At 66.1% G+C, this 24,662-nt stretch overlaps 4 protein-coding genes across 6 annotated transcripts; 2 read left to right on the forward strand and 2 right to left on the reverse strand.

The window, feature by feature from the left end:
• Positions 1 to 50: 50 nt before the first annotated feature.
• LOC309881519 (uncharacterized protein) lies at positions 51 to 2,504 on the reverse strand. Of its 3 annotated transcripts, none has more exons than XM_082767584.1 (2): positions 2,452 to 2,504; positions 51 to 1,911 (listed from the first exon to the last, which is right to left on the reverse strand). In XM_082767584.1, exon 2 carries the CDS (start codon positions 1,885 to 1,887, stop codon positions 817 to 819), a length of 1,071 nt encoding a protein of 356 aa, XP_082623710.1. In that variant the 5' UTR covers positions 1,888 to 1,911; positions 2,452 to 2,504; the 3' UTR covers positions 51 to 816. The 3 variants fall into 3 exon arrangements, with proteins under 3 accessions (XP_082623710.1, XP_082623709.1, XP_082623711.1); XM_082767583.1 differs by having other exon boundaries at positions 2,443 to 2,482; XM_082767585.1 differs by lacking the exon at positions 2,452 to 2,504 and adding an exon at positions 2,429 to 2,450.
• A 4,945-nt stretch (positions 2,505 to 7,449) lies between these two features.
• On the forward strand, positions 7,450 to 15,043 carry VWA5B2 (von Willebrand factor A domain containing 5B2; the record flags this gene model as incomplete). Its single annotated transcript, XM_082767420.1, has 21 exons — positions 7,450 to 7,661; positions 7,808 to 7,969; positions 8,144 to 8,363; positions 8,482 to 8,636; positions 8,940 to 9,071; positions 9,179 to 9,303; positions 9,436 to 9,612; positions 9,697 to 9,807; positions 9,924 to 10,129; positions 10,208 to 10,322; positions 10,392 to 10,577; positions 10,687 to 10,861; positions 10,940 to 11,229; positions 12,261 to 12,486; positions 12,569 to 12,907; positions 12,987 to 13,124; positions 13,228 to 13,323; positions 13,506 to 13,583; positions 13,743 to 13,812; positions 14,005 to 14,113; positions 14,444 to 15,043. The coding sequence occupies exons 1-21, from the start codon at positions 7,523 to 7,525 to the stop codon at positions 15,041 to 15,043; spliced, it is 3,849 nt and encodes a 1,282-aa protein (XP_082623546.1). The 5' UTR covers positions 7,450 to 7,522.
• A 365-nt stretch (positions 15,044 to 15,408) lies between these two features.
• ALG3 (ALG3 alpha-1,3- mannosyltransferase) lies at positions 15,409 to 19,000 on the reverse strand. Its single transcript, XM_082767559.1, has 9 exons — positions 18,833 to 19,000; positions 17,803 to 17,902; positions 17,564 to 17,711; positions 16,956 to 17,116; positions 16,735 to 16,855; positions 16,327 to 16,532; positions 16,102 to 16,179; positions 15,826 to 15,969; positions 15,409 to 15,739 (listed from the first exon to the last, which is right to left on the reverse strand). The coding sequence occupies exons 1-9, from the start codon at positions 18,966 to 18,968 to the stop codon at positions 15,550 to 15,552; spliced, it is 1,284 nt and encodes a 427-aa protein (XP_082623685.1). The 5' UTR covers positions 18,969 to 19,000; the 3' UTR covers positions 15,409 to 15,549.
• A 148-nt stretch (positions 19,001 to 19,148) lies between these two features.
• On the forward strand, positions 19,149 to 24,432 carry EEF1AKMT4 (EEF1A lysine methyltransferase 4; the record flags this gene model as incomplete). Its single annotated transcript, XM_082767238.1, has 3 exons — positions 19,149 to 19,323; positions 20,805 to 21,088; positions 22,626 to 24,432. 3 exons carry the CDS (start codon positions 19,149 to 19,151, stop codon positions 22,911 to 22,913), a joined length of 747 nt encoding a protein of 248 aa, XP_082623364.1. The 3' UTR covers positions 22,914 to 24,432.
• Positions 24,433 to 24,662: the final 230 nt, after the last annotated feature.

Below are 24,662 nucleotides of genomic sequence, written 5' to 3' on the forward strand. Positions count from 1 at the left end.
CCCCCATCCAGGTAACCCCCCAGCTGCACAACCATCAGAGAAGATGCAATCCAACACAGGTTTTATTTAACAGAGCGAGCCATGCTGCAAAGGGGTGATGCTCACCTCCCTGCCCTGCTGCGGTGCGTGGAGTGTGGCACAGGAATCTCTTCCAGAGCCTCCCCGCTGTGGAGGTCACCTCAACAGGCACCCCCCGTCCCCATCCTGCAGCCAGTGCCCCCTTTCTGAGTGCCCTGGGACAGCTCCAGGGCCAGCAGGGCTGGTGGCTCGGGAGGAACGGTGTCCCTGCTGTGACTGCTAAGGCACAACGTGATTTACCTCAAAGGCTTTGATTTGCTCTCGGGCTCTAAAAAACCCTCCGTGATTCTGTTCCCATTCCAGAGAAGAATTAAGGATTAGTCCTGACAGTAGTGTAGGTGCTGAAGGATCCAGTTTTCCCCACAAAATGAGTCCATTATTCATTCCAGTGCAGAGGGATGTGGCGTTCCCCGCAGGTGGGCTCGGTGTGTGCTGGCTGCCATCAGAGTGCTGTGGGCTTGAACTGGTGGGCAGTGAGGAGCACAGAGCCGTGCTGGACGGGCTCTAGGACTTTTCTCCTTCGTTGGGCAGATGAAGTCATTACTGGCAGACCCCTTACCGAAGCAGGCCCTTCTGGTGCAGATTCTTCCATCCCGATGCAGCAGCGCTGGGGCAGAGGCAGTGAGTGGTCGAGAGACAGCAGAAAACTCAGGTGCAGCTTCTATTCTAGGGGTCCAAGCTGGGGCTGCGCGGCCAACCCAAAGCCAAGCGAGCATCCTGGAGAGCAAGGACGGGCATCTACTCCTCCTTGGCCCACACAGAGCTGCCGGCCTGCTCCTCCAGGTGGGGGATCACGGCCTCGGTGTAGAACTTCTCCAGCTTGGGCACCGTCTGCCCCCAGAACTCGTCGTCGAACTCGACGGGGGCCACGGCCGTCTCCTTCTTGGTGTGCACCACGAAGTCGGCCTTCCGCATGCCGGCGGCCGCCATCTGGCACTGCACCTGGGTGAAGTAGTCGTGGTCCCGCTTCAGCGCGTAGGAGTCGCCGTCCACCCGCAGGCAGAAGTCCCGGTCCTTGCAGGCCTCCCTCACCGTCCTGTTACGGTGCTTGTAGGGGCACTTCACCTCCAGCAGCCCCAGCGGCTTCCCCGTGTCCGCCTCGGTGACGACGCCGTCGGGGCTGGCGGCGATCCACGTCTTCTCCTTGTGGATGAAGAGGCCGCAGTCCTCCACCCGCACCAGCCGGCCCACCTCCTGCGACTTGAGCTGCTCGTAGGCCCGCACGGCCGCCTTCTCGTTGCGGATGCCCCACGACATGGCCGGCGTCTGCGCCGTGGGGCCGGGGCTCACCACTGCCTTCAGATACGACCGCGGCACCTCGTCCGTCCGCCCGTTGGCGAACTTGCTGCTGGCGATGCGGGGCGCCACCGAGGCCGTGATGCGGTTCTCCCTCCACTCGTACCACTTGGGGTTGTTGCGTTGGCCCCGCGTCTCCTTCTCCACCCGGGGGATATCCTGGCTGTCCAGGGGGGGCAGGAACCGGGACGAAGCCTTGCCGGGGCACAGCTCAGCCTTCGCTTGGCCTTCAGCTCCTTTGGCTGCCGTCGTCTTCCTCGTGCTGGCGGAGGAGCCCCCGCCGGCCGCTCCACGCTGCTCCCCGGCATTGCCTCGCGCCCCACGGGACGCCGCCGCCGTGGATTTTGGCTGGGACGAGCTGGGCTTTGCCCCCTGGCTCCGTCCGGCCACCGGCGTGCTCCTGGAGGCACGGGCGGCCGAGGTGGACGGCGGTGGGGCGGCGGGGGACGTTTTGGGGGCCGCCGCCGGCCGAGGGGACGCGGTGCTGCCAGCATCCTTCCTGGGCCGCCCCATGGCCGGGCTTCAGCGGGCTTCTCGCTGGGGGAGGGGGGACAGAAAAAGGGAAAATTCAGGGCAGATCGGGGCCGAGTTCCCTTTTTCCTTCTTCCTGCTTGGGACAAGCCTGGGCTCGCCTCGCCCGATCGGGGCTGCGGCAGCAAGGGGGGGACGGGGGGGGCTGCTCCGGGAACTGGGAGGCACTGGGGTGACCCCCCCGGTACTGGGCTGCTCCCCCCCGGTACCGACACCCCCGGGCTGACTCCCCCGGTACCGACACCCCCGGTACCGACACCCCCAGCCCCGGTCCTGCCGGGCTCTGCCCGCTAGAGGGAAGCAGCCTCCCGGGCGGGGCTGGGGGGGGGGGGGGCACCGTATGGAAACCGGGAGCCCCTCTCCCCCCCAGGACCGACATCCCCGTCCCCATCCCCACCCCCGGTCCCCATCCCGGTTCCCGATCCCCCATCCCTGGGGGTTTGCTGCGGCTCTGCCCTCTCCCCCCCACACCCCCCGTGCTCCCCAAAACCCCCCGATACCCCTCCCTTTACCCCCCCGGTACCTTCCCCCCGGTGCCCCCGGTACCCCCGTCCCAAGCTGGCACCGAGGACCTGGCTCTCCCCCTGCGGGCCCCTCCCGTGCCGCCGAGTTCCGCTTCCCGGAGTGCGGCCGCCCCCAGCCGCCCGTGCCCGACCCTGCGCCCCCCCCCGGTGTCCTCCGGGAACCCCCGCCTGGGGCTGGGGCTGGATCAGCCCCGATCCGGCCCTGCGAGCCCCCCATGGGGGTGTCTGGGCTCATCCCGGGGGGTACCGGGGTCCCTGTACCCCTCGGGGGTGTGCTGAGCACACCCAGCATCTCCTCGGCTTTTGGGTGGTTTCTCGGGTGGCCCTAAATTTGTAGGGTTTTGCAGTGATTTAGGAGCACCTGGAGGAGCTTCAGGGCGATAACGCAGCTCATTAAACCCACCACGAGCTACGGGGAGATTTGGGGAGTGCCACCCAGGCCGGGGCTCTGCCTTGGTTTGCTTTCCATGGGATGCTGGCAGCAGGACTGGGGGCTGTAGGTGCCCAGTGGGGCTGCTGGGCCCACCCCAGCACACACTTGTAGGGTTTAACGCCCAGCTCGGCTGCACCGAGCTCTCTCAGCTCTGTTTCCAGCCTCACAGCGAGGGCTGCTCCCTGGCTGCAGCGGCGGAGCAGTGACTGTGCAGAACAGGCAGCGCACAGCTCTTGTCTCGCGCTGCTGCGAGCACGGGGATGGAGGCAGCCGGCCTCTCCCCGAGGCTGCCAGCCGGTTCGGGAGGCACCGCTGCATCCCCGACCCCGGGCACGGCTGCATTTACCCACCCGCTGTGGGGTAACGCTGGGGGCTGCCGACAGCATCAGCTGCACCCGAGCCCCGCGTCGCCCCAGCTGGTGGCACCAACCCAGCGCTCGCGTTTGGAAGCTTTTCTTAGCGTCGCTTTGGCCTAGAAACAATATCTCCGAGAAAAATCAAAGCTTGCATGTTGTTTTTTTTTTTTTGCTGGTGCTGGAGTGGTCGCGGTGCTCGCAGTGGGAGCGGAAGCCTTGTGCGCGCTGCAGGGCGCGTTGTGCCTTGGTGGCTCGCTGGGATGGCACCCGGCTTGGGGAAATGTGTGGTTATGGGGTGGCACCCGGCATGGGGAGCCCCTCACACCGCAGCCCTATATGCCAGGGGAGCAGAGCAGCAGCACGCCTGAGCATTGTGCAGAAGAGGGATTGGAGGCGGCGTGCTGGAGCATCCAGCGCAGGGGAAGGGAACGGCTCGGTGCACTCTTGCAGGCACCCAGGGGACCCGCAGAGTGCCTCTCCACCAGCTAATTGTGCTGGCTGAAGTGCAGCGTAACGAGCCGGGAGGAGGGAGCGTGCCCTGCGGTACCATGTGCGGCAAAAGGCGTCTTCCAGCGGAGGTTTCCATCCCTTGCTGCTTCTGCAACCGCCTCCAAATCCGGCGCTGAGGACCCCGAAGCCTGCGATGGTTTGGGGGTGAGATCCAGACGATGCTCTGCTCCGAAATCACCTGCTGCTGAGGACCGGGGACTGCTGGCCCTGCCGCTGCCACTTCTCCCTGCTCGCTGCCCGTTCAGCTCGGCTCTGCTCCGGGTTTGGTGAGGCTGTAACGGTGGGTTTGGTGCTGCACGAGAGGACGGTGCCTCCCCCGTGCATGCTCTATAAAAAGTGCAGCGGCAGCACAGCCCTATCTATAGCAGCACGGCGAGGGAGCTGCCTGGAAGAGGCAGTGCAGGGATAAGCCCCAAATCTGCTGTTTTTCTGCCCAGTCCTGCTCAGGCAGTGGTGGCTGGGGGACTCCCAGCGCCCCAGTCTGGGCTCAGCAGGATCTCCCTGCCAGCAGACGTGTCCTGCCTGTGCCAGCACCTCCTGGCCGCCCGCACCCTCCCCAGCAGACTTTTCGCCACGCTCTTCACCCAAAAGCTGAGCTCTCCTTGGTTCCCCCCAGCTTTTTTCCTGCTCTTCTTCAGGGCTGGGATCCCCCCGTGCCACGTGCAGGCTCCGTGGGTCCCCGGGGTGCCCGCGTTTGGGGCGGACGCCCTGCCTCGGCGCTGCGTGACGCCCACCTGGAGGCCTGGTCCCCTCGGCCACCCCCTGGGACCCCCCCGGTGCCACACCGGAGCGTGTCCCCCAGCCCTCCCCGGGGCCACGGTGGCGGGGATTGTGTCTCTTTAACGAGGCTGGGCTTGGAGCAGCCCTGGCTGCTGGCACAGGGAGCGAGGGATGGAGCAGCGGCGGTGAAGGAGTCGGTGCCAGAGCAGGAGCTGCAGCAGGAGGGGCGGCGGCACCGCTCGGCCCCGCTGTGCGGACCCCCACCCAAGGGGAAAGGACCCCCCCCAAGGCAGAGGTTTCTCGTGGTGCTGAGCCTGCAGCCTCTGTGTCATCCTCATCCTGCAGGTAAGGCCTGGGGCAGGGGGATCGGGGCGCTTTGGGTTCACGCAGCCGCTGGTGGGGCAGCCCCGGATCGCGGAGGGGGGGTTAGAAGGGAACCAAGCAGTGAAAGTGCTGAGACCACCAGGACTTTAAAGCCAGCACCGGTGGCTCTAATAACTGCAGGACCATCCCTCAGGGCATCAGCAGCTGGGCTGTGGGCTGTGCCACAAACACCCCGTGGCCGCAGGGGCAGCAGGAGCCTTCTGCAGGGCCCCCCTGCCGGCACGTCCCATGCTGGGGGGCTCCGTGGGGCTGGGATGCTTCTGTGGGGGTGCACGGAAGGGAATTCCTGCTCCCTGGCACGGGGCTGTGGTTTTCCAGGGGGGTCAGTGGCTCAGGGGAGGGAAGAGCAGCAGGATGGGACAGAGAGGGGGGCGAGAGAGAGCTTTGAGCCAGCGGCAACGTGGCTGGGAAGCGTGCGCCGTGGTGGGCAGGGGGCTTTGAGGGGGGCAGTGTCTGTCCTGGACGTTTTCTGTGTGCCTGCACGCACCGTGCTCTGCTCCGCTCAGACTTTCCAGCAGGGAAAGCAGCAAGGAGAGCACCTGGGGCTGGGGTCAGCACAGCTGATTGTGGTTCCGGGCAGCCCCCTGCCCGTGGTGCCCTTTGCCTTTTGCAGCCCCTGGGGAAATCCCCCTGCCCTGGGCTCCCTGCAACGTGGCTAGCCCCACAGGCAGCAGCCTGCCCCTGCTCCAGTGGCTGTGCTGGGGCAGATCCTGCTCCCAGGGCCTCACCTCCCAACCAAGCGATGCCCCGCAGCCAGGGCAGCACCCCCAAGCAGCAGGTGGAAGGATCCCCGTGGGGTGTTGCCGCAGGGACTCAGGACCCAGCCCCTCCATCCCGGTCGCTCACAGCCGTGTGCCACTGTCACCGCTCATCTCCAGTGGAAATTTCCACTGGGTTTGCCCCTGTTTGGGCCAAGCTCCCCCTTGGCCCCGGCCAGGCAGCCGTCGGTGCAGCAGGTGAAGCTGTGCCGCTGTTCCCCGCTGCCTACAGCCACCCCGTGAGCTCGGGCACCGCGCACGCCTGGCTTTCAGCAGCACCTGCCTGGAACAAATCCCCCTGCTCACAGGACAGACACGAAGTTATCCGGAGCTAGGGGCGAGCTGCTTCTCCCCTTAGTGCCCATCACAGCTCCGTGGGCAGGGAGGATGAGGAGGGGGCTGCGAAGGTGCCCGTGGTTGTACTTGAGGTGGGACCCGCTGGCGATGCCGCGCTGGCACCGGGGACAATTTGCTGCTCCAGGGGCTGTGGCCGGGGCGAGGACCTTCGGGTCTGGTTTTATTCATTACCTCGGGGCTTAGAGCAGCCTGCGGGAAGCGCGGCAGGGCCAGATGGGCCCTGTTTACCCTGGCAGTGTAAATGCAATGAGGAGTGATAAAAAGCAGCCAGGACAGCTTCTCCTCTAAGCCCGGTAAACAAGGCGGCGTGCCCCGGCCAGGGGGCGGCACGGCAAACAGCGGGCGCGTTGCTGAGCGCTGAGCCAGGTGCCTTGGGAACTAATGGAAGGGCTTTGGGGTGAAATCCCTCCCGAATGGCTCAGGGCAGCCGGGCGGGGGGCATCCTGCTCCCCAGAGCTGGGTGCTGCAGCAGAGTGCCCCCCGTGCGCTGCGAGAGCAGGAAGGGGCACCTGGCACATGGGGCAGGAGGTGGCGAGGAGCGCAGGGTGACGGGGACGTGCCAGCACCACCCCAAGGTGCCAATCCAGGGGCACTCAGCTCCCCTCTGACCCCATGGTTTCACTGGGATGCAGCCATGTCACTAACACAGCCCCCCGGGGGCTCCCTGCCCCGCGCCGGGCTCAGCTCCTGAGGTTCAGCCCTGCTCTGCCTTCAAGGATGCTCCAACCGAGGCACCCTTCGGACGAGGGCACCCCGCCTCGTGTTCCCGACGCCCGCACGAGCTGTTCCTGGGGCCAAGGCCGCCGGGGAGGGGGGTCCAGATGGTTTGTTCTACCTGGCCTTGTCCTTGCCACGCGCTGAAACCCACGGCGGGACGCGGCTGCTTGGTGTCAGGCGCTTGGGGATGTGGCTTGGGTGCAGAGCCACGCAGGCTGCCCCGAATATTTCACGAGACTTGGTGATGGCAGGGGGTGAGGAGACGTTGGGCAGACCCCAGGCAGCATTTTGGGGTGCTGCTCCTGGGTGTTGTGGGTGGCAAGGCATCCCAAGCAGCCTCCTCCCATGGCCACACACCCCTCATCACACAGCATCATCCATCCCCTCAGCATCATCCCCTCCCTGCAGAGCCTTCCCCTCCGTGCCGCTCCTCGGAGCGGTGCTGACCTTGTTGTTAATTATTAACCCCCCAGCAAACACCGCACTCTGTTTTGTCCTAGTTACGCTGCGGGCTCCTCTCGCATCTTTTTTTTTTTTTTTTGAAACAAATTGCCCTGGTAACCTCTGTGGGTGGATGGAGATGGGAGCAGCAGATGCTCCTCTCCCAGCCAGCGCGGGAGATGCGCTGGGGAGGCCCCAGAGCCACCGGGCTGCTTTGGGGTGGCCGAGAGATGGGGCCACACGTGTGGCTGTGTGCCTAGGAGTCCTGGTGCCTGCGGGCTCCACGGCTCCAGAGCGCTGAGGTTTGGCTCCAGACCCTGTCTCCAGAGCAGAGATTTGGGTTCAGGTCCATGCGCCCCATCCCCCTGTGGGGATGATGAGCGTGTCCCCCTTCCCGGCAGCCCGCACCGAGGGACCATGCCGGGTCTGTACGCGCTCTCCTCCTGGGAGGCTCTGCCCCTGAAGAGCTCCAGGGTGAAGGCCTGTGCCAACGGCTACGCCCTGAGCATCGCCGCCCACCTGGTGTACACCAACCCCCGCGAGGAGCCCGTGGAAGGTAAGAGGGGCTGCAGGAACCCTAAAAACCCCCGTGCCGGGGAGCACCCCGTCCCCAGCCCCTTTACCACGCAAGGGCACCCCGCGTGCCCTGCAGCTCGGATGAGTTTTTGGGGGCTGTGCCTCGGGGCTGTCTCCCACCCGCAGGTGTCTTCATCTACCCGCTGGAGGAGTCGGAGGTGGTGGCCGGCTTCGAGGCGGCGGTGGGCAGCCGGCGGGTCACCTTCCAGGTGCAGAGCCGGCACCGGGCGCAGGACTGCTGCCTCGAGTGCCGCACCAGCCCCGGGCGGCCTCGCCGCTGTGCCGCCGGTGAGTACCACGGTGCCAGAATTTGCATGGCAAGGTGGGGGGCACCAAGGACTGGAGAGCCCCATCCAGGCCTTCCCGGTGCCTTGGAGGCCTTTGGGACTGGAGATCCCGGCGTCCCCTCTCCGGGAGGGTGGCGGAGCCGCTCCTCTTCCTCACCGCTCCCCCTCTGCGCAGGTCACCTCGTCCTGGACGAAGACGCCGAGCGCTCCACCTTCGTCATCAGCACGGGCTCGCTGGGCCCGGCCGAGAGCCTGGCTGTGACGCTGCGCACGGCGCAGGAGCTGCCCACGCTGCCGGGGGGGGCCCTGCGCCTCGTCCTCCCCCCGGTCCTCGCGCCGCGCGTCGCCGCCGCCCCCGAGCGGGAGAGCGAGCCGGGAAGCTTGTGTGACGACAGGTTGGCCCTATGGTGATTTTCACTGCTTCCTGAGTCTCTGCCGTCCCGGGGGGGGACGCCGGGGGTGCAGGGGAGGCGCGGGGGCCCCGGCACTGCCCTCACCCCGCTCCCCTTGCAGCCCCACCAGCTGTTTCGGGGGGCCCGGCGCACGGAGCCAGCCTGCCCCCGCGGCCCCCGCGGAGAGCACGGACGTCTTTTGGGGACAGCCCCGCAACCCCTTTCCTTACGAGTTCGCCTTCGAGCTGCTGGTGAAGGGCCCCTGCTTGCTGGCAGGTAGGGCTGGGGGCGCGGGGGCTGCGGGATGAGCACCTCCCCATCCCCAAATCGCCCCACACCTGGCAGGGCCACGGCTCTGGGCTGCTGCCACCAGGCTCTGAGTCAGCAGCCTCCGTCCTGTCCTCGGCGGAGGCGTGATGGATGGAGGCTGCGGGGGGTGCCGGGCAGACGGGGTGCTCCTGGCCGCCGGCAGTGCTAATCCCATCAGCGCTGGCAGGCGAGCGGCGTCCTTGGACCCGTGGCCGTGCCAGGTCTGGAGCCAACTAGGGCTGCCCCCACCTCTGTGTGTCCCCCCCCCAGGCCTGGAGAGCCCGACCCATGCGCTGCGTGCCGATGCCGACCCCTGGGCCACCTCTGCCACCACCACCTGTGTCACCCTGGCTGAGCGCCACCGCTACGACAGGGACGTGGAGATCATCCTCTACCCCTGCGGTAAGGGCTGATGGTGCCTGGAAGAGTCACGGGTTTGGGGGAGGTTGGGCATGGCCCCCCAAAATTCTGGGCTCGGGGCGGCTGTGAGCCCTTTCTGCCCCGCCCAGAGCCCCACCAGCCCCACCTGGTGATGGAGGAAGGCACCATGAGCTACCCCGAGTACGAGGCGCACATCCGGAGCCGCCGGGACTACGCACGGATAGCCAGGAAGGACGGCAGCGGCGAGAGACAGGTGATGGGGCACGGCCAGAGCCAGCCCGCGGGGAGGACAACGGGGTGGGGGGGACGTGAGGGAGACCCCGGTGTGGGCCCTGTGGGGCTGAGGGATGCGAATTAGCCCCTCGCCCTCCCTCCTGGCTTGCAGGTGGCCTTTGTGCAGAAGCGTTTCCACAAAGACATCTTCCCCAACCCCGTGCTGATGCTCAACTTCTGCCCGGCGGTGGAGCCCGCCCCGGGGGACCTGCAGAGCGTCACCCGTGAGGTCCTCTTCCTCGTCGACCGCAGCGGCACCATGAGCGGCCCCGACGTCGACAAGGTCAAGGTGAGGAGGGGCAGCAGGGGCTGGGGGCTCTCACCGAGTGGCAGGCCCTCAGCAGCGCTCCCCGTCCCCTCGCCACCACCCCAGGAAGCTCTGCTGGTGGCCCTGAAGAGCCTCCCGGCGGGGACCCTGCTCAACATCGCCGGCTTCGGCTCCGACGTCCAGCCACTCTTCCCCTCCAGCCGCCTCTGCAGCAACGTGAGTGCTGCTGGGGGAAGCACAGCCCCGGCCCCCTCCATCCTCCTCACCCCGACCCCTTCCCCATGGCTCCTGTCTGTCCCACGAGCCGTCCATCTGTCCGTCCATGCATGCAGGAGACTCTGCGCCGCGCCTGCCGGCACCTGGGCGAGCTGCGGGTGGCCACGGGTGGCCCCGACCTCCTGGCGGCCCTGAGCTGGGCGCTGGCACAGCCCCTGCACCACGGCTACCCCCGGCAGCTCTTCCTCTTCACCGCGGCGGCGGCGGCGGGCGGCACGGGCAGGATCCTCCAGCTGGTGCGCCGGCAGGCCAGCACCGCCAGGTACGGCACCGCGGTGGGGGCACGGCGCTTTTTCCCCCAAAATGTTTCTTTTTTTCAGCACGTGGCTCCTTCCCGCAGGTGCTTCAGCTTCGGCATGGGCCCACGGGCGTGCCGGCGGCTGCTGACGGCCGTGGCCAAGCTGAGCCGGGGCTGTGCCGAGTTCCTGAGCCCGGCCGAGAGGCTGCAGCCCAAGGTAGGGCCCGGCACGGGGCAGGGAATGGGGGAACCGCGGGGCGGATGCCAGCTCCTCTCCCCTCCCCAGCTCATCAAGTCCCTGAAGAAGGCGATCGAGCCGGCCGTCAGCGACATCACCATCGACTGGTATGTCCCCGACAGCACCGAGGCCCTGCTCTCGCCCACCGAGATCGCAGCCCTGTACCCCGGTGACCGGCTGGTCAGCTACTGCACCCTGTACAGCATCGCCCGATTCCGGGACAGGCGCCCGGCGGTGAGACCGGGGGCCCTACAGACCTCCCCGGGACATTTCCAGCCCCCTGCGTGGCCGTGCCACCGGGCTGTGTGTGACGGGGCTGATGGTGGGACCATCTCTCCGCCAGGGCCGGGACAGGGCTCGCAGGGGCTCGGCTGTCCCCTCGCAGGACGAGGTGCCCAGCCCCGGGGGGACGCGGCCACCGGTGCCCGGGGAGCGCCGCGAGCCGTCCCGAGGCAGCGCAGGCTCCGGAGAGGTGTCCCTGGAGGTCTCGGCTGGTGGCACGGAGGAGTCGGAGCGCAGTGAGTGGGGACGGGCAGCGGGAGCAGCGGGGGTGGCGCGGGGGCAGGATCCTGACGGGGTGCCCGTTTATCGAGCAGGCACGGACCTCGTGTCGGGGGGAGACATCTGGAAGAGGATCTACCAGCCCTCCTACATCCAGGAGCAGTACGTCCTGACGCACTGCTCCGTCAGCACCGACTGCAGCCGGGGGCTGCTCTCCCGCAGCTCCACCAGCAGCGAGTCCACCGGCTCCCGCGACGTGGCCCCCGAGGGAGGCTCCCCGGCCCCCGATGCTGCTTCCCAGCAGGGCCAGAAGAGCCTGTCCCTCTGCGAGTCCTCCACCAAATCCGCCCCGCTGCCCTCGGCCCCGGCCCCGGCTGGCGTCAAGGTAAGATTGGTCCCCACGTAGCTGGTGTCTCGTTGTGCTTGGACACGTGGCTGGTGGGCTGGAGGCTGGGTTCAGCTCTGGGTGCTGCCAGGAGGCTCCTGGTGTGGTTTTGTCCCGCTGGAAGGGCAGCTGGGGACCAAATAGCCCCCTCATCCTTGTCCCCACCCTGTTCCCTGGGGCTGATAGGCAGCCGTGTGGCTAAGCAAAGCCTCAGCCAGCTCAGGGCCTCGTTGACGCTGCAGGAATCAAGCGAAAGCAGTTGGGCTGGCACCAGGTAATGAGCCTGCCAAGCGAGGGAGAGGGTGGTCTGGCTCCTGCCCGGCTTCCTCAGCCCTCTGCCAAAGCCGAACGATGCTTCATTAGCGCCGGGCACGTCCCGGCTGCTTAATGGCTGGGTTTAAAATCCAGCCAGGTCGCTGCGGTGGGGAGCGGCTGCTCCCTGGTAGCAGGGTGAGGACGGCCCCGAGGCCAGGCGAGGCCAGGCGAGGCCAGCTGTCCCCCCGGCTCCGGGACACCCTGCTGCTCCTCCTCGGCGCGGCTTAGGTAACCCGCACCCGCTGCACAATAGCACGGGCAGCTGGTGGCCTTTGCAGCCGAAATGTCAAGCGTAAGTGATTTCCCCGTGGCGTAAACGATCCCCCTGTGCTGTTGGGGTGACACAGACGGGTGCTGATGCCCTGCCCCAGCTTGGAGCTGGAGCCCAGGCAGGCACCGGGGTGTGCTCCAGCCCTGAGCAGCCAAACTGAGCCCCCACAAGCTCAAACATCACCGAGAAATCCTCCCATCTCCATGCTGACCTGAGCCAGGTGTTTGCAAACTCCCATCTCGGTGCAATCAGCCCTGCCCACGTGCATTAAGCGCCTGGCGAGCATCACCTGTTGCTCGGGGAGGCTGGTGGGTCATTGTTGCCAGCTTGCAGAGGACCTGGGCACTGGCTGGGGCTGCAGATGCCCCGTCATGTTTTGGCACAGCCGGGCCCTGTCTGGGCTCCCTGCCGCTGCCCACCGGCTCGCCGTGAGCCTTCCCCACAGGTACCGGCGGCCCTGAGTGCCGAGGAGCTGGCACGGAGGCAGAAGGCTCTGGCACGAGCCGCCCTGGCCGGCCGCAGCTTTTCCTCGCCGCATGGGGAGCTGGACGCATGGCGGCTCTGCCGGGCCCTGGAGAAGGTGTCGCAGAAGAGGAACCAGTCCCTGGAGGGGCGGCTGGACCAGCTGGGCCCCAAGACGCCGTGGCTGCAGCACAGCGTGGGGGAGTCAAGTGAGTGGTGGCTTTGGGGACAAGGGGTGGCCCTAGTGTCATGCAGAGCCGCCGTGCCAAGCCCGCGTTCTGTGCCGCTCAGATAACCTGCTCTCGCCCACCCACCTGGACTGGGACATGCTGGTGGAGCCCTCCTACCTCTTCAGCGCCTCGCCCGAGGTGAGGGAGCCCAGCCAGGGCGATCCCTGCCTGCCCCTGCGCTGCCATGTGGTGATCCACGGGCTGCGGGCCGGCAAACCCGTGTCCTGGGAGGTGACGGCCTCGCTCGAGTCCCTGCTGCGGCCCCGGGATGGGACGGGAGGCGAGGAGCCCCCACGGCGAGCGGGCATGGACGGGGAGAAGCCCCTGCACGGCTTGGCAGCACGCTCCGTCATCCGGGACAGCGAGAAGGCGGCTCAGCGGGAGGCTGAGCTGGAGCAGGGTGGGTGCCAGTCCCCATCCCGGTCCCCATCCCGGTCCCTGCTGCTTCTCACCCCCCGCTAACAGCCCCTTCTGAGCAGGTTTCGCCCGCCGGTTTCGCCTGAAAGCCATGCAGACCAGCAGAGCCTGCAACGTGCCTTCCCTCTACACCTGCGTGGTGCCCGTGGACGGAGCCACGCGGGCAGCGCTGCCCGCGGCCCCGCAGGTGTGGGGCACAGGTAGGCAGGGCCGTGGGGGTCCTGGCGTGGAGCTGGGGGGGTGAACGGGATGGGGAAGGGGGAGAGGGCACGGCACGGGCTGAGCTGCCGTGGTGCCTTGCAGCCGGCTCGGCCGGGAGCTGGCGGCACCGGAGCGGCTCGGCGAGCCTGGGCCAGCAGCGGGACGTGGAGGAGCAGGAGGAGGCTCTCATCGGCCCAGGTAGGGGATCCCTGAGGACGCTGGGTGCTGTGGGGTGTTCCCAAAATTGTTGGTGAGCTGCCCCAAGTCATAAGGCTCCAGGAAGAGACGCCGATCTCTGCCCCACGCTGGGGAGGGGGCGGCAGCTCTGTGCCACGAGGACGGGGCGGACGCGGTGCCCTCGGGGCTTTGCTGTCTTGCAGAGAGGGACGAGGTCCCCGGCTCTCCAGCCAGCGTCTCCTCCGCCACCTCGGGCTGGGAAAAGCAGAACGGCACTAACGGTACGTCCAGGGGTGAGGGATGGGGGCTGCCCCATCACCGGTGGAGCCCTGCGGTGCTGGCACCCACCATGCCCCGAACCCCCTCACGTGTTCGGGCATGTGAGCTGAACGCTTCCCCGTGCACCACAGCCCCACCACGCTCAGCTCTCCCCATTTTAGGGCCTCCAACCAGCCCCTCCACCTCCTCCATGGGCTCGCAGAAATCCACCGAGAGCATCGCTGGCTCCAGGTGAGGCTGCCCCACTCCATGCCTCGGGGCAGGGGGCACGGCACCCCGTAGGGCACGGGGAGAGGGGCAGTGCCGCCTCCTGGTTTGGGGGGGGTCCGTGCTCCAGCCCCTTCCTTCCAGCAGCCTGGCAGTGGACTGGGCTCCCCTGTTCCCCCATTAATTGCCCTGTTAATTGCTGTTTGCCCCGGGCAGGTTCAGCCTGAGCCGGCGCAGGGGGCCCAGCCTCGCGCTGCGCCCGCACTGCCTCAGCCCCGAGAGCGAGCGCTCCAGCACCAGCGCCAGCCACGACTACCTCCCGCTGGTAGGGATCTGTCCCTGGGGGGGGGTCAAACAGGGTGTCCCCCCCCTCCCCGGGTCACGCGTCCCACACCTGCAGCACCCCGGGGAGATGCTCGGTTTCGCCAGCTGCAGCAGCCTGGCCGAAACAGCCGAGGATGCAAATCCAGCGGCTCGGAGGGGTGCTGCTGTGTCCTTGCGTGGCACTGGGGGCCTCTAAGGGCTATTTTGGGGGAGGATTTGGGCAGTCCCCGTGCCCCAAAGGGCACTCCTGAAACCCCAACCCTGCGTACTGGGCCTGCAGAGGGTCTGGGTCCCCTCCTGCCTCCCCCACTCTCCCACCCCCCTGTTACAGGTGCAGCTGCAGCAAGCCCGGGGCCCCTTCCAGCTCACCGAGAGCTTCTCCGAGGTGGTGCAGATCCCCCTGGACCGCCTGCGCCGGGCTTCCCCGTACGCCTCCCACCGCGCCAGCCTCAGCCCCACGTCCCCGGTGGCCAAGAGCAGCCCCGGGGCAGGACCCTCCGCCGAGGAGCCGGTGGCAGCCCCCGAGCCCGGCTCGCCCCCGTCCCACAGCACCTGCTCCGAGGTGCCCAGCGCGGCCGTGTGGGCGCAGGCGGACAGCGGGCACGGCTCCGAGTCCGACACCGGCCCCCACTCGGCCGCCCCCTCGGAGGCCGGCCTCGGCTGGCAGGACGCGGGCCCTGAGGACCTGGAGAGCGCCAGCTGGGCCACGGCGGTGGCCCTGGCGTGGCTGGAGCACCGCTGCGCCGGCTTCTTCGAGGAGTGGGAGCTGGTGGCGGCCAAGGCGGACGCGTGGCTGCAGGCGCAGCGGCTGCCCGAGGGGGTGGACGTGGGCTGCCTCAAAGGGGCAGCCAGGCACTTGTTCCTGCTGCTGCGTCACTGGGACGAGAACATCACGCTGAACATGCTGTGCTACAACCCCAACAACGTGTGATGGCCCCGGGGTTGGTGGGGGGGGCCCTAATAAACAGACGCCTGGCTCCGTGCTGCCTGTGCGCGTGTCTGTGTCCCAGGCTGAGAGCATCGCTCCCCTTCCCCGCCTCCCCCTGGGGGAAGGCGCAGGCAGGGATCGAGGGAAAACCCAGCTGAAGGGGTCAGGCTGCAGGAGGTGCATCGAGGCTGCCCAAACAAACGGTTTTGCAGGTGCTCTGACTTAACCTCGCTGCAGAAGCTGCTCCCTGGAGGTGGGAGAGGCTCACGCACAGCTCTCCTGGCGCTGCCACAGCACGAGGACACTGTGGCTGGGGAAGGGCCCCCAAAAGCTCCCTTTATTGGAGAAGTCCTGCCCGCTGGGGGGTCCCCGCGCCGCCCCCTTCGCACAGTTCCAAGGCTCGGGGTCCTCCCGGGGCGAGCGGGAGCAGCCCGGGAGCTGGCTGGGAAGAAGAGCAGGCAGAAGGAGCAGTCCCGGAGCCCGTTGCCATCGTCCAGCCGGCCACGCTCTCACCTTGCCTTCTTGGAGAGGGGAGCGGGCTTCTTGCCGGGCTGGGGCGCGTGCGGGGCCGGCAGCGGGGCCGTGCCGTACCACAGCTGCAGCAGGACGAGTCCGTGGCAGATGTGCAGCGAGAGGGAGCTGCAGACCGTGGAGGGGTAGGTGTTCCAGCAGAGCTCGATCACGCCCAGCAGCAGCACCCTGCGGGGAGAAGCTGGGGGGCAGCAGGGGAGCCACGACAGCCCCCCTCCCCGGCTCCCAAAACCCCGGCTCCTGCCGGCACGTACTTGGGCATGTGGGCGAGCTTGGCGGTCGGGGTGCACCACAGCAGGTAGGGCAGCGTGTGGAAATACCAGACGTAGAACTGGTAGTGCAGGGAGCGGCTGCAGCAGACGCCCAGGAAGTTGGAGGAGAAGAGGACGAAGACGATCTGTGCGCAGGCGTTAAGGCGACAAACGCGGGCGGCGCCCTCCCCACATCAGCTCCCCGGCCTGTGGAGGCCAAGCCCAAAATCTGCCCCGTTTTCCCCCCCTTTTCCTCGCTGCCCGCTCTGCCGAAGGATATTGTTGACGCTCAGCGGAGGGGACGGGTGCTTTCTGTCGGCGGGGTCCTTGAGCAGAGACAGGATGCTCTCGCTGGACCTGAGGGGGAAGCACAAGCGGTGGTCTCAGCTGCTGGATGCCCGTCCCACCTGTTTTTTTCCCCTGTGAGCCTGACCCTCTCACAGCAGGAGCTTCCCCACAACCCTGTAGGGATGGGGGGAGGCTCAGGGGAGTCCCGGCTCTCACCTGTGCCACCGGTGCAGGGCGAAGAGCCCCAGCCCAGCCAGGTGAGCCAGCAGCAGCAGGGCATGGAAAACCCGACTCTGGAAAACCTCTTCTGGCAGGAAGCGCCAGTTCACCGTCCACTTGAACTGGAACTGGCGCCCCAGGTCGAAGGAGCGGCTCAGGTACCCCACGGGGTTCGCCAGCAGGAAGGGCAGCCCCAGGAGCACCTGTGGGACACGCAGCGGCTCCTCGCAGCAGCCACATGCCAGGTCTCCATTGCCCCACAGCACCGCACGGGGCGGCGGGGAGAGGCCGGAGCCCCGTGGATTTGCTTCTGCAGCAGCACCCGGCTCGCTGAGAGGGTGCTGGGGCTGCTTTTAGGGCTTTCAGACCCTGGAGGGGGTGGGACGCTGAGGCGCAGGGACCTACCTGGAGCAGGGCGCAGATGCCCAGCTTGGGGAGGCAGCCCAGGAGGCCGAAGCGTTTGAGGAGGAGGAAGAGCAGCCCGGGTGCGAAGAGCAGGATGTTCATCTTCACCGACACGGCCAGGCTGGGCGGGGAGCAGGGTTAGAGCTGCGGCCTCCCATGGGATGGGGGGGGTGCCCCCCGTGTGGCCCCCGCCGCCGAGCACAGCCCCGGCAGCCCCGCACCTGAAGAGGAGGCAGCCCCAGGACCAGCGCTCCTCCAGGAAGAGGTTGACGGCGAGGAAGAGGATGGCCATGGCCACGGGGTCGTTAAAGAGCCGCAGGACGAAGATGGAGTGGATGCGGTAGGAGGCGCAGCACATGAAGAAGAAGACGTACGGGGGGACCTTGCGGGGGACGGAGGGACACGGAGGCCGTCAGGGGACACGGAGGCCACCGAGAGGACATATAGAGGCCACCAGGGGACACGGAGACCACCAGGAGACCACCAGGGGACATGGAGGCCACCAGGGGGACATGGAGACCACTAAGGGAACATGGAGGCCACCAAGGGGCCACCAGGGGACACGGAGACCACCAGGAGGCCACCAGGGGACATGGGCACCACCAGGGAACATGGGCACCACCAGGGGACATGGAGGCCACCAAGGGGACATGGAGGCCACCAGGAGGCCATCAGGGGACATGGAGACCACTAGGGAACATGGAGGCCACCAGGGGACACGGAGACCACCATCAGCTCGCCCCAAACCCCCAGCCACCCCGACCCCAACCCCACACCACCCCTTCCACCCCGGGCAAGCCCCGCAGCCCCCGAGGAGCCCCCCGGGCACCTTGTTGGTTCGGCAGTAGATGCGGAAGACCAGGAGGAGGTTGAGGAGGTAGAGGCCGGCGAAGATGTACTGCGCCAGGCGGATATCGGCGCCGCGCCCCGTGGCGTAGTACAGCCCCAGGAAGATGTAGACGAAGCCGGCCGGGTAGCTGCGGGGAGAAAAGGGGGGACAAAACGGGGGTTTAGAGGGTTAGGGGGGTTGAGGCCGGGGGTTGGCCTCCCCCCGGCCTCCCCACTCACACGAGGGGCCCGGTGTCGCCGCGCAGCTGCGTGTAGTCGCGGGTGCCGTTGGCGAAGCCCTCCACCTCCGCCATGTAGGCCTGCCAGTCGATCTCGGTGTCTGTGGGGAGAGGGGGGGGGGGACACACAACACGGCGGTGGGGTTTGAGCCTTGGGAGGCTGCCCCCCCCCCCTCAAAAAAAAATAAACCCCAAAAAATAAACGCAAAAAATAACACCCCAAAAAAATAAAATAAGCCCCCAAAAATAACCTCCCCCCCCCAAAATTAAAAATAACCCTAAAAATAACCCCAAAAATAACCCCCCAAAAAATACCCCCCCCCAAAAAAATAATAAATAAATAAACCCCCAAATGATAACCTCCCCAAAAACAAACCCCAAAACAATAACCCCCAAAAAACAACCCCCCAAAGAAATAACTCCCAAACAATAACTCCAAAAAAATAACCTCCCAAAAAATAACCCCCTAAAAAACAACCCTCCCAAATAACCCCAAAACAATAACCCCCAAAAAATAACCACCCAAAAAACAAACCCCAAACAATAACCCCCCCAAACAATAACCCCAAAACAATAACCCCCCAAAAAATAAACCACAAACAATAACCCCCAAAAAACAAACCCCAAACAATAAGCCCCCCCAAAATAACCCCAAAACAATAACCCCAAAAAATAACCCCCCAAAGAAATAACCGCCAAAGAAATAACCCCAAAAAAATAAACCCCCCAAAACAATAACCCCCCAAAAATAACCCCCCCCAAAAACGACCCCAAAAAAACTAAACCCCCCAAAACAAACCCCCCAAAAAAAAACCCAAAAAACAAACCCCAAACAATAACCCCCCCAAAAAAAAAAACAAACAAAAATAACCCCAAAACAATAACCTCCCCCCCCCCAAAAAAACAACCCCAAAGAAATAACCCCAAAACAACAACCCCCCAAAAAATAACCTCCCAAAAAACCCCACCCCAAGCACCACCCCCCCTACACCAACCCCCCTAAATCCCCCCCCCCCCCCCCCAACACTCACAGGGCACCCTGCGGATGACCCAGAGGTTGACCCCCCCCTCTGCCAGGCAGAGGCACGCTGCCACCAGCGGGGTGTAGCGGGGCTCCAGCAGCGCCTCCCCCCGGCCCCGCCATGCCCGGCGCAGCACGGCCGCCATCACCGGGCCCCCCCCCGGTCCCTTCCCGGTCCCCCCCCCGGTCTTTCCCAGCCCCCCCCGGTTCTTCCCGGCCCCCCCCCGTTTGCAGCCGGAGCCGCCCCGGAAGCCTCCCGGTGTCCTCGTGTCCCCCCCCCCCGCCACCACCTCCTCCTCTTCCCTTTCCTTTGCGCCGCCTCCGCCATGCGGCCGTGCCCGTGCCCCCCCCCCGCCCAGCCCCGGTACCGGGACTGGGGGTACTGGGAGCAGAGGTACCGGCAGGGGGCTGCCGAGCCCCGGGAGTGGCTGGGGGGGTTCGGCCGGTTCCGGGAGCTGCTGGAGGCTGAGCTCAAGCAGGGGGATGAGGTCCTCGTCCTAGGTATGGGGGGGTCTTGGGGATGGGGGGGGGGGGAAAGGGGGGGGCTGGGGGCGGTATCGGGGGTCCTGGGGTGGTCCTGGGGGGTACCGGGGGTCCTGGAGGATTCCTGAGGGTCCTGAGGGGGTCCTGGAGGGGGTACCGGGGGTCCTGAGGGGTTTCTGGGGGGTTCCTGAGGGTCCTGGGGGGATACGGGGGGTCCTGAGGGGTTCCTGGGGGGTTCCTGGGGGTCCTGGGGAGGGTACCGGGGGTCCTGGGGGGTTTCTGGGGGGTCCCAGGGAGTCCTGCGGGGTCCCAGAGGGCGCTGAGGGGGTCCTGGGGGGGTACCGGGGGTCCTGGGGGGTTCCTGGGGGTCGTGGGGAGGGTACCAGGGGTCTTGGGGAGTCCTGGGGGGGGTACCAGGGGTCCTGGGGGGGGTACCGGGGGTCCTGCAGGGTACCGGGGGACCATGAGGGGGTCCCGTTGAGTCCCGGGGGAGGTCCCAGTTGAGTCCTGGGGAGGGTCCCAGGGGGTCTGGTGGGGGTCCTGGGGGGTCCCGGAGTGGTGCCCTGAGGGGGTCCTGGGCTGGGGGTACCGGTGGTCCTGGGGGAGGTCTCGGATGAGTCCTGGGGGGGTCCTGGGGGGTACCAGGGGGTCCTGGAGGGTCCCGGGGGGTCCCAGGGGCTGTGAGGGAGCCGGCAGGGCGACACCGGGGTGATAATCCCACCTGGGGGGGGGGGGTGTTGGGAGGGGGATTAGGTGTGTGTGTGGGATTAGGGGGGATTAGGGGTGGAATCGCCGATCCCCTTAGCGGCTCAGCCCGCTGCTGCTAACGACACCCCCCCCGTGTGTGTGTGTGTGTGTGTATGTGTGTGATGGGACCCCCCCAGGGACCTCCCCACTGGGACAGGGCAGCCCCAAACTCTGTTGGGACCCCCCATATTGGGGTGGGACTCCCCGGGGGCCCCCCCTTGGGACCTCCTATTGGGACAGGGAAGCCCCCAGCTCTCTTAGGATCCCTCAGTCAGGATGAGGAAGCCCACATCTCTATTGGGACCCCCTACTGGGACATGGTAGCCCCATGCTCTGTTGGGACCCCCCCATTGGGATAGGAAAACCCCCAGATCGGGTGGAACCCCCTCATTAGGACAAAGAAACACCCAGCTCTCTTGGGACCCCCCTACTGGGGACAGGGAAGCCCCCAGCTCTCTTGGGACCCCCTGTTGGGACAGGACATCCCCCAGCTCTATTAGGACCCCCCAGTTAGGACCAGGAACCCCCCAGCTCTCTTGGGACCCCCCTACTGGGGACAGGGAAGCCCCCAGCTCTCTTGGGATCCTCTGTTGGGACAGGGCATCCCCCAGCTCTGTTAGGACCAGGAACCCCTCAGCTCAGTCGGGACCCCCCACTTAGGCCCAGGAACCCCCCAGCTCCATTGGGACCCCCCAGTTGGGATTGGGAACCCCTTGGCTGAGCAGCACCGCCCCCCCCTTACCCGAGCGCAGGCTGCGGGACCAGCGCCCTGAGCTACGACCTGCACGAGCGGGGCTACCGGGACGTCACCAGCATCGACTTCTCGCCCTCCTGCATCCAGGCCATGCGCGCCCGCTACGCCCACTGCCCCCGCCTGCGCTGGGCCGTCATGGACATGCGCTCCCTGGCCTTCCCCGACGCCTCCTTCGACGTGGTGCTGGAGAAGGGCACCCTGGACGTGCTGCTGGTGGACGAGGAGGACCCCTGGCGCGTCTCGGCCTCGGCCGCCGCCACCATGCACCGGGTGCTGGCGGAGGTAACGGCGGCGCCGCCGCGGGTGCCGTGTTTGGGGTGGCGGCGGTGGGATGGGGATGGGGATGGTGCTGTGTGGGGTCGAGCAGCGAGGCTGGGATGCGTCCCCGCATGTGGATGCGCGGCGGTGGCCCTGCTGGCCCCGGGGAAGGTGACATCCTACTGCCACCCCCCCCCCCCATCCCGGCTTCGATCTCGTTAGCGGGGTCCCCGTCCTGCGGTCCCGGTCTCGGGGTTGCCATGGGAACCCCCATCGGTATCGACAGGGACGGGCGATGCCTCCGGGTCCCTGCTAATTGGCAGCGGGGGCCGGGATGCAGGCACCGCGGCGGGGGGGCTGCGTGCTGGGAGCCCCCCCTCGTCCCCTCGTGCCCCCCAGCTTCAGGCTTGGCCCGGCTGAACCCAAACGCTGCAGGCAGTGGGGCTGCCCTCAGCATCCCGGCCGTGCCAGTCCCTGTCACTTGGCCAAACGGTGAGGATTTAGCTTTATTTTTTTTTCTTTTTTTTTCTCTTTTTTTTCCCTCTTTAATCCTCTGCTCAATCCCTGCCCTCCCCCAGCCCCACAGGGCACGGCACCCTGCCCCGGACCCTGCTGATGCGCAGAGGGGTCCTCTTGGGGCCGGCGTCCTCATCCCACCCCATGCCCCCTTCTCGTGGGGGGGCCATGGGGTCACAGCCTGCTAACACATCGCTTTTTGGGGTGATGCGGGACCCCCGCCCGACACTCGGGGTGCTGTTTCCATGCCAGGCAGGAGGGGTCCGCACTGAGCCCCCCCTCCCCATCCCATTCCCGGGCCCGACCTGGAAATTTCCCTTTTGGTGCCACCACCCCAAGCAGCCCCCACCACCCCAGCACCCCCCAGCTGCTGCCCGCAATCCCCTTAGGGAGCCCCCCATGGTAATGGGATCAGCCCCTGAGGGCTGGGGGGGGACGTGAGGACCCCCACACCTGTGGGGACACCCCCAGGGGGACACCCACCACGGGGCCGGTCCCCAAACCTGGTTATTAGGGGGCGAAGGGGGGGACCCCCTGCTTTGGCCAGGCAAACGGGAAGGTTTCCCTTCCCAAGCAGGGGCTGTTAGTGCTGGGTTAATGGGTATAGGATATAGGCACCAAGTTTTTGGGGTCGGACCCCCCCGGTGCTGGCGCAGGGCCCCGCGGGAGGTGCTGGGGGCTGGCCGCCCGCCCCGGGCGCTGCCTTTGCATGCTGAGCACGCGAGCGCCGGCCCTAAAAGCCTTTTGACATTGGATAAAGCCAAGCAAGAAAATTGATGTTCTTTTCCATCCTATTAGCGGGGGCTTAGTTCCAGCCAGGAGAAAATGGTGATTAAAAGGGTCGGGGCTCCAACGGCTCGGGCGTTCACCCGGGGGGGGGGGGGGCACAGCACGGGTGACGGGATGGAGGGACCGAGATCAGGTTTGGGATGCGAGGGGGTACGAGGAGGATTTTGGGGGGATGGAGATGGGTTTGTAGGGCCGGACCTAACCGTGTCCCCCCTGCTAACCCCACTGACCCCATCCCGGTGCTTTCTCCCTGCAGGTGAGCCGGGTGCTGCGCCCGGGGGGCCGCTTCCTCTCCATCACCTTCGCCCAGCCCCATTTCCGCGCCCCCCACTACGCGCAGGAGGCCTTCGGCTGGTCCCTGCGGCACGCCGCCTGCGGGGACGCCTTCCACTACTTCCTCTACGTCATGTGCAAGGGGCAGCCCCTGGCCCCCTCCCAGCTGGCCCTGGGGGAACGGCTCTGGCACCCCCCGCCGCCCCCCAGCCCGCCGCCCCCCCTGGATGAGGAGGAGGACGAGGACTATCTGCTCGCCATCCAGCTCTGACCCGCCGGGGCGCACCCCCCCCTGCCTCCTCCGTGCCTTGCTCGGATGGATTTATGGGGTGGGAGGGATAAAGGGGGCTTCTCCTCGTCCTCCTGGGGGGCTCCTTGGGCTGGGGGGGGGTTCCCTGAGGAAGAGGGGGGGGGAGCAGGGCAAAAAGGGCTGCGCCTCGCTCATCCCTTCCCACCCTCCCCAACATCTCCCCGTGCTCTGCTCCTCTGGAGAGCAGCCAGGGCTCGGGGCTTTGCGGCCGGTAATGAAACCGAAGCGGGTTTAATTCCAGGCAGCCGTCCCGGGGGGGGCAGCCCCTGGGTCCCCCCCCTTGAGCTGGGACAGGGGGACACCCCCACGGAGGGGCGGCGGCGCAAGATTTACCGGGTGCCGGGCTGCTGTTCCTGGCCAGGGCCCTAACTGGGTCACCGTGCCCCATCCCATCCCCAAGGACTCCAGGGTCAGACCCCAAAACCGGCGACCCCAAATCCCAGAGGGGGTGGCGGTGGTGAAGGGAGCGGGGGGGCAGAAGGAGCAGGCGGTGCCGGGCTGGCGTCGGTACATGGATGTATTTTATTCATTGCATTTTGTTCACCAGTACAGTGAAAAATGGCATTTCAATTTACAATGGATCATTCGTAGAACATCATGACACAAGGATCTTTTTTCTTCTTTTTTTTTTCGTGTGTTTTTTCTTTTTTTTTCTCGTTTTCTTGTTGTTTTTTTTTTCCTTTTTTTTTTTTTTGCGTTGTTGTCTCCATAAATGCCACTCGTAGGTTATTATTGTAAAAGATGACGAGTTTTCTCATGCACATCAAGACCACCCCCCCCCCCCCCGAGAAGCTTCTTAAAAAATAAAATTAAATTAAAGTACAAAATTAAAAACGACAACTCAGGAACGGGCCCCTTCCCTCCCCGCTCCCCCCCCCCCAGAAGCCCCAGGCCCCCCCCAAAAATCCTCCCGAGGGAGGCAGCGACGGATGCGGGCGCCCCGGCTGGGGGGGCGATGGATGGATGGCGCGTGCGAACCCCACCGACGTTCCCCAAGTCCTGCTGCCGGCAGGGGGGGGGCCGTGGGTTTTTCCTCTCTTTTCTCTTCACCTTCCCCCCCCCCCCTCTTTTCTTTTTCCTTTTTTTTCTTTTTTTTTTTTTAAATCGGTTTTCTTATGGAAAAAAATATGAACCGTTTGCTTTTATTTCTCTCCCCCCCCCCGCCCCATCCCGATGCGCTACTTCGACACCTCGCCGTCAGCGGCTCGTTTTGCGTTTTTTTTTTTTAACAAAGATTCGGATATAAAAATACAAATATGAGGAAAGTTTTCTTTTTTTGTGTGTGTGTGTGTGTTTTTTTCTTTTTTTTTCTGTCTTAAAAAGAAGCTGTTTGCTGGAGTGGGGGTGACCCTTTCGGCACCAAGACGCGGCGCCCGGGGGGGCCACCGAAGCTCATGCAAAAAACGATGGAGCAAAAAATGGCACCGGGGGCGGCTTCGAGCCCGCTCCGGCCCCCCTCAGCTCCGTGTCCCCCCCCTCCCCATCACCACCACCACGGTGTAGGGTTTTTTGTTTTTGTTTTTTTTTGGAGGGGGGGTCCCTCGCTGAAAGGGGGAGGGGGGTAAAGTGCATGGCCCAGGGGGGGCGCGACCCCAAAGCCGGTGGGAGCGTATGGAAAGGGGTGGGGGGGTCCGAGCAGGGGGTTTGCCCCCCCGTCTCTCCCCGCCTGCTGCACCCCCAAATGGGGCCATGTGCTGTTGGGGGGGGGGG

The sequence above is a fragment of the Aythya marila genome (genome assembly GCF_965140915.1).
Source record: "Aythya marila genome assembly, chromosome: 9".
In the NCBI taxonomy this organism is placed as follows: domain Eukaryota; kingdom Metazoa; phylum Chordata; class Aves; order Anseriformes; family Anatidae; genus Aythya; species Aythya marila.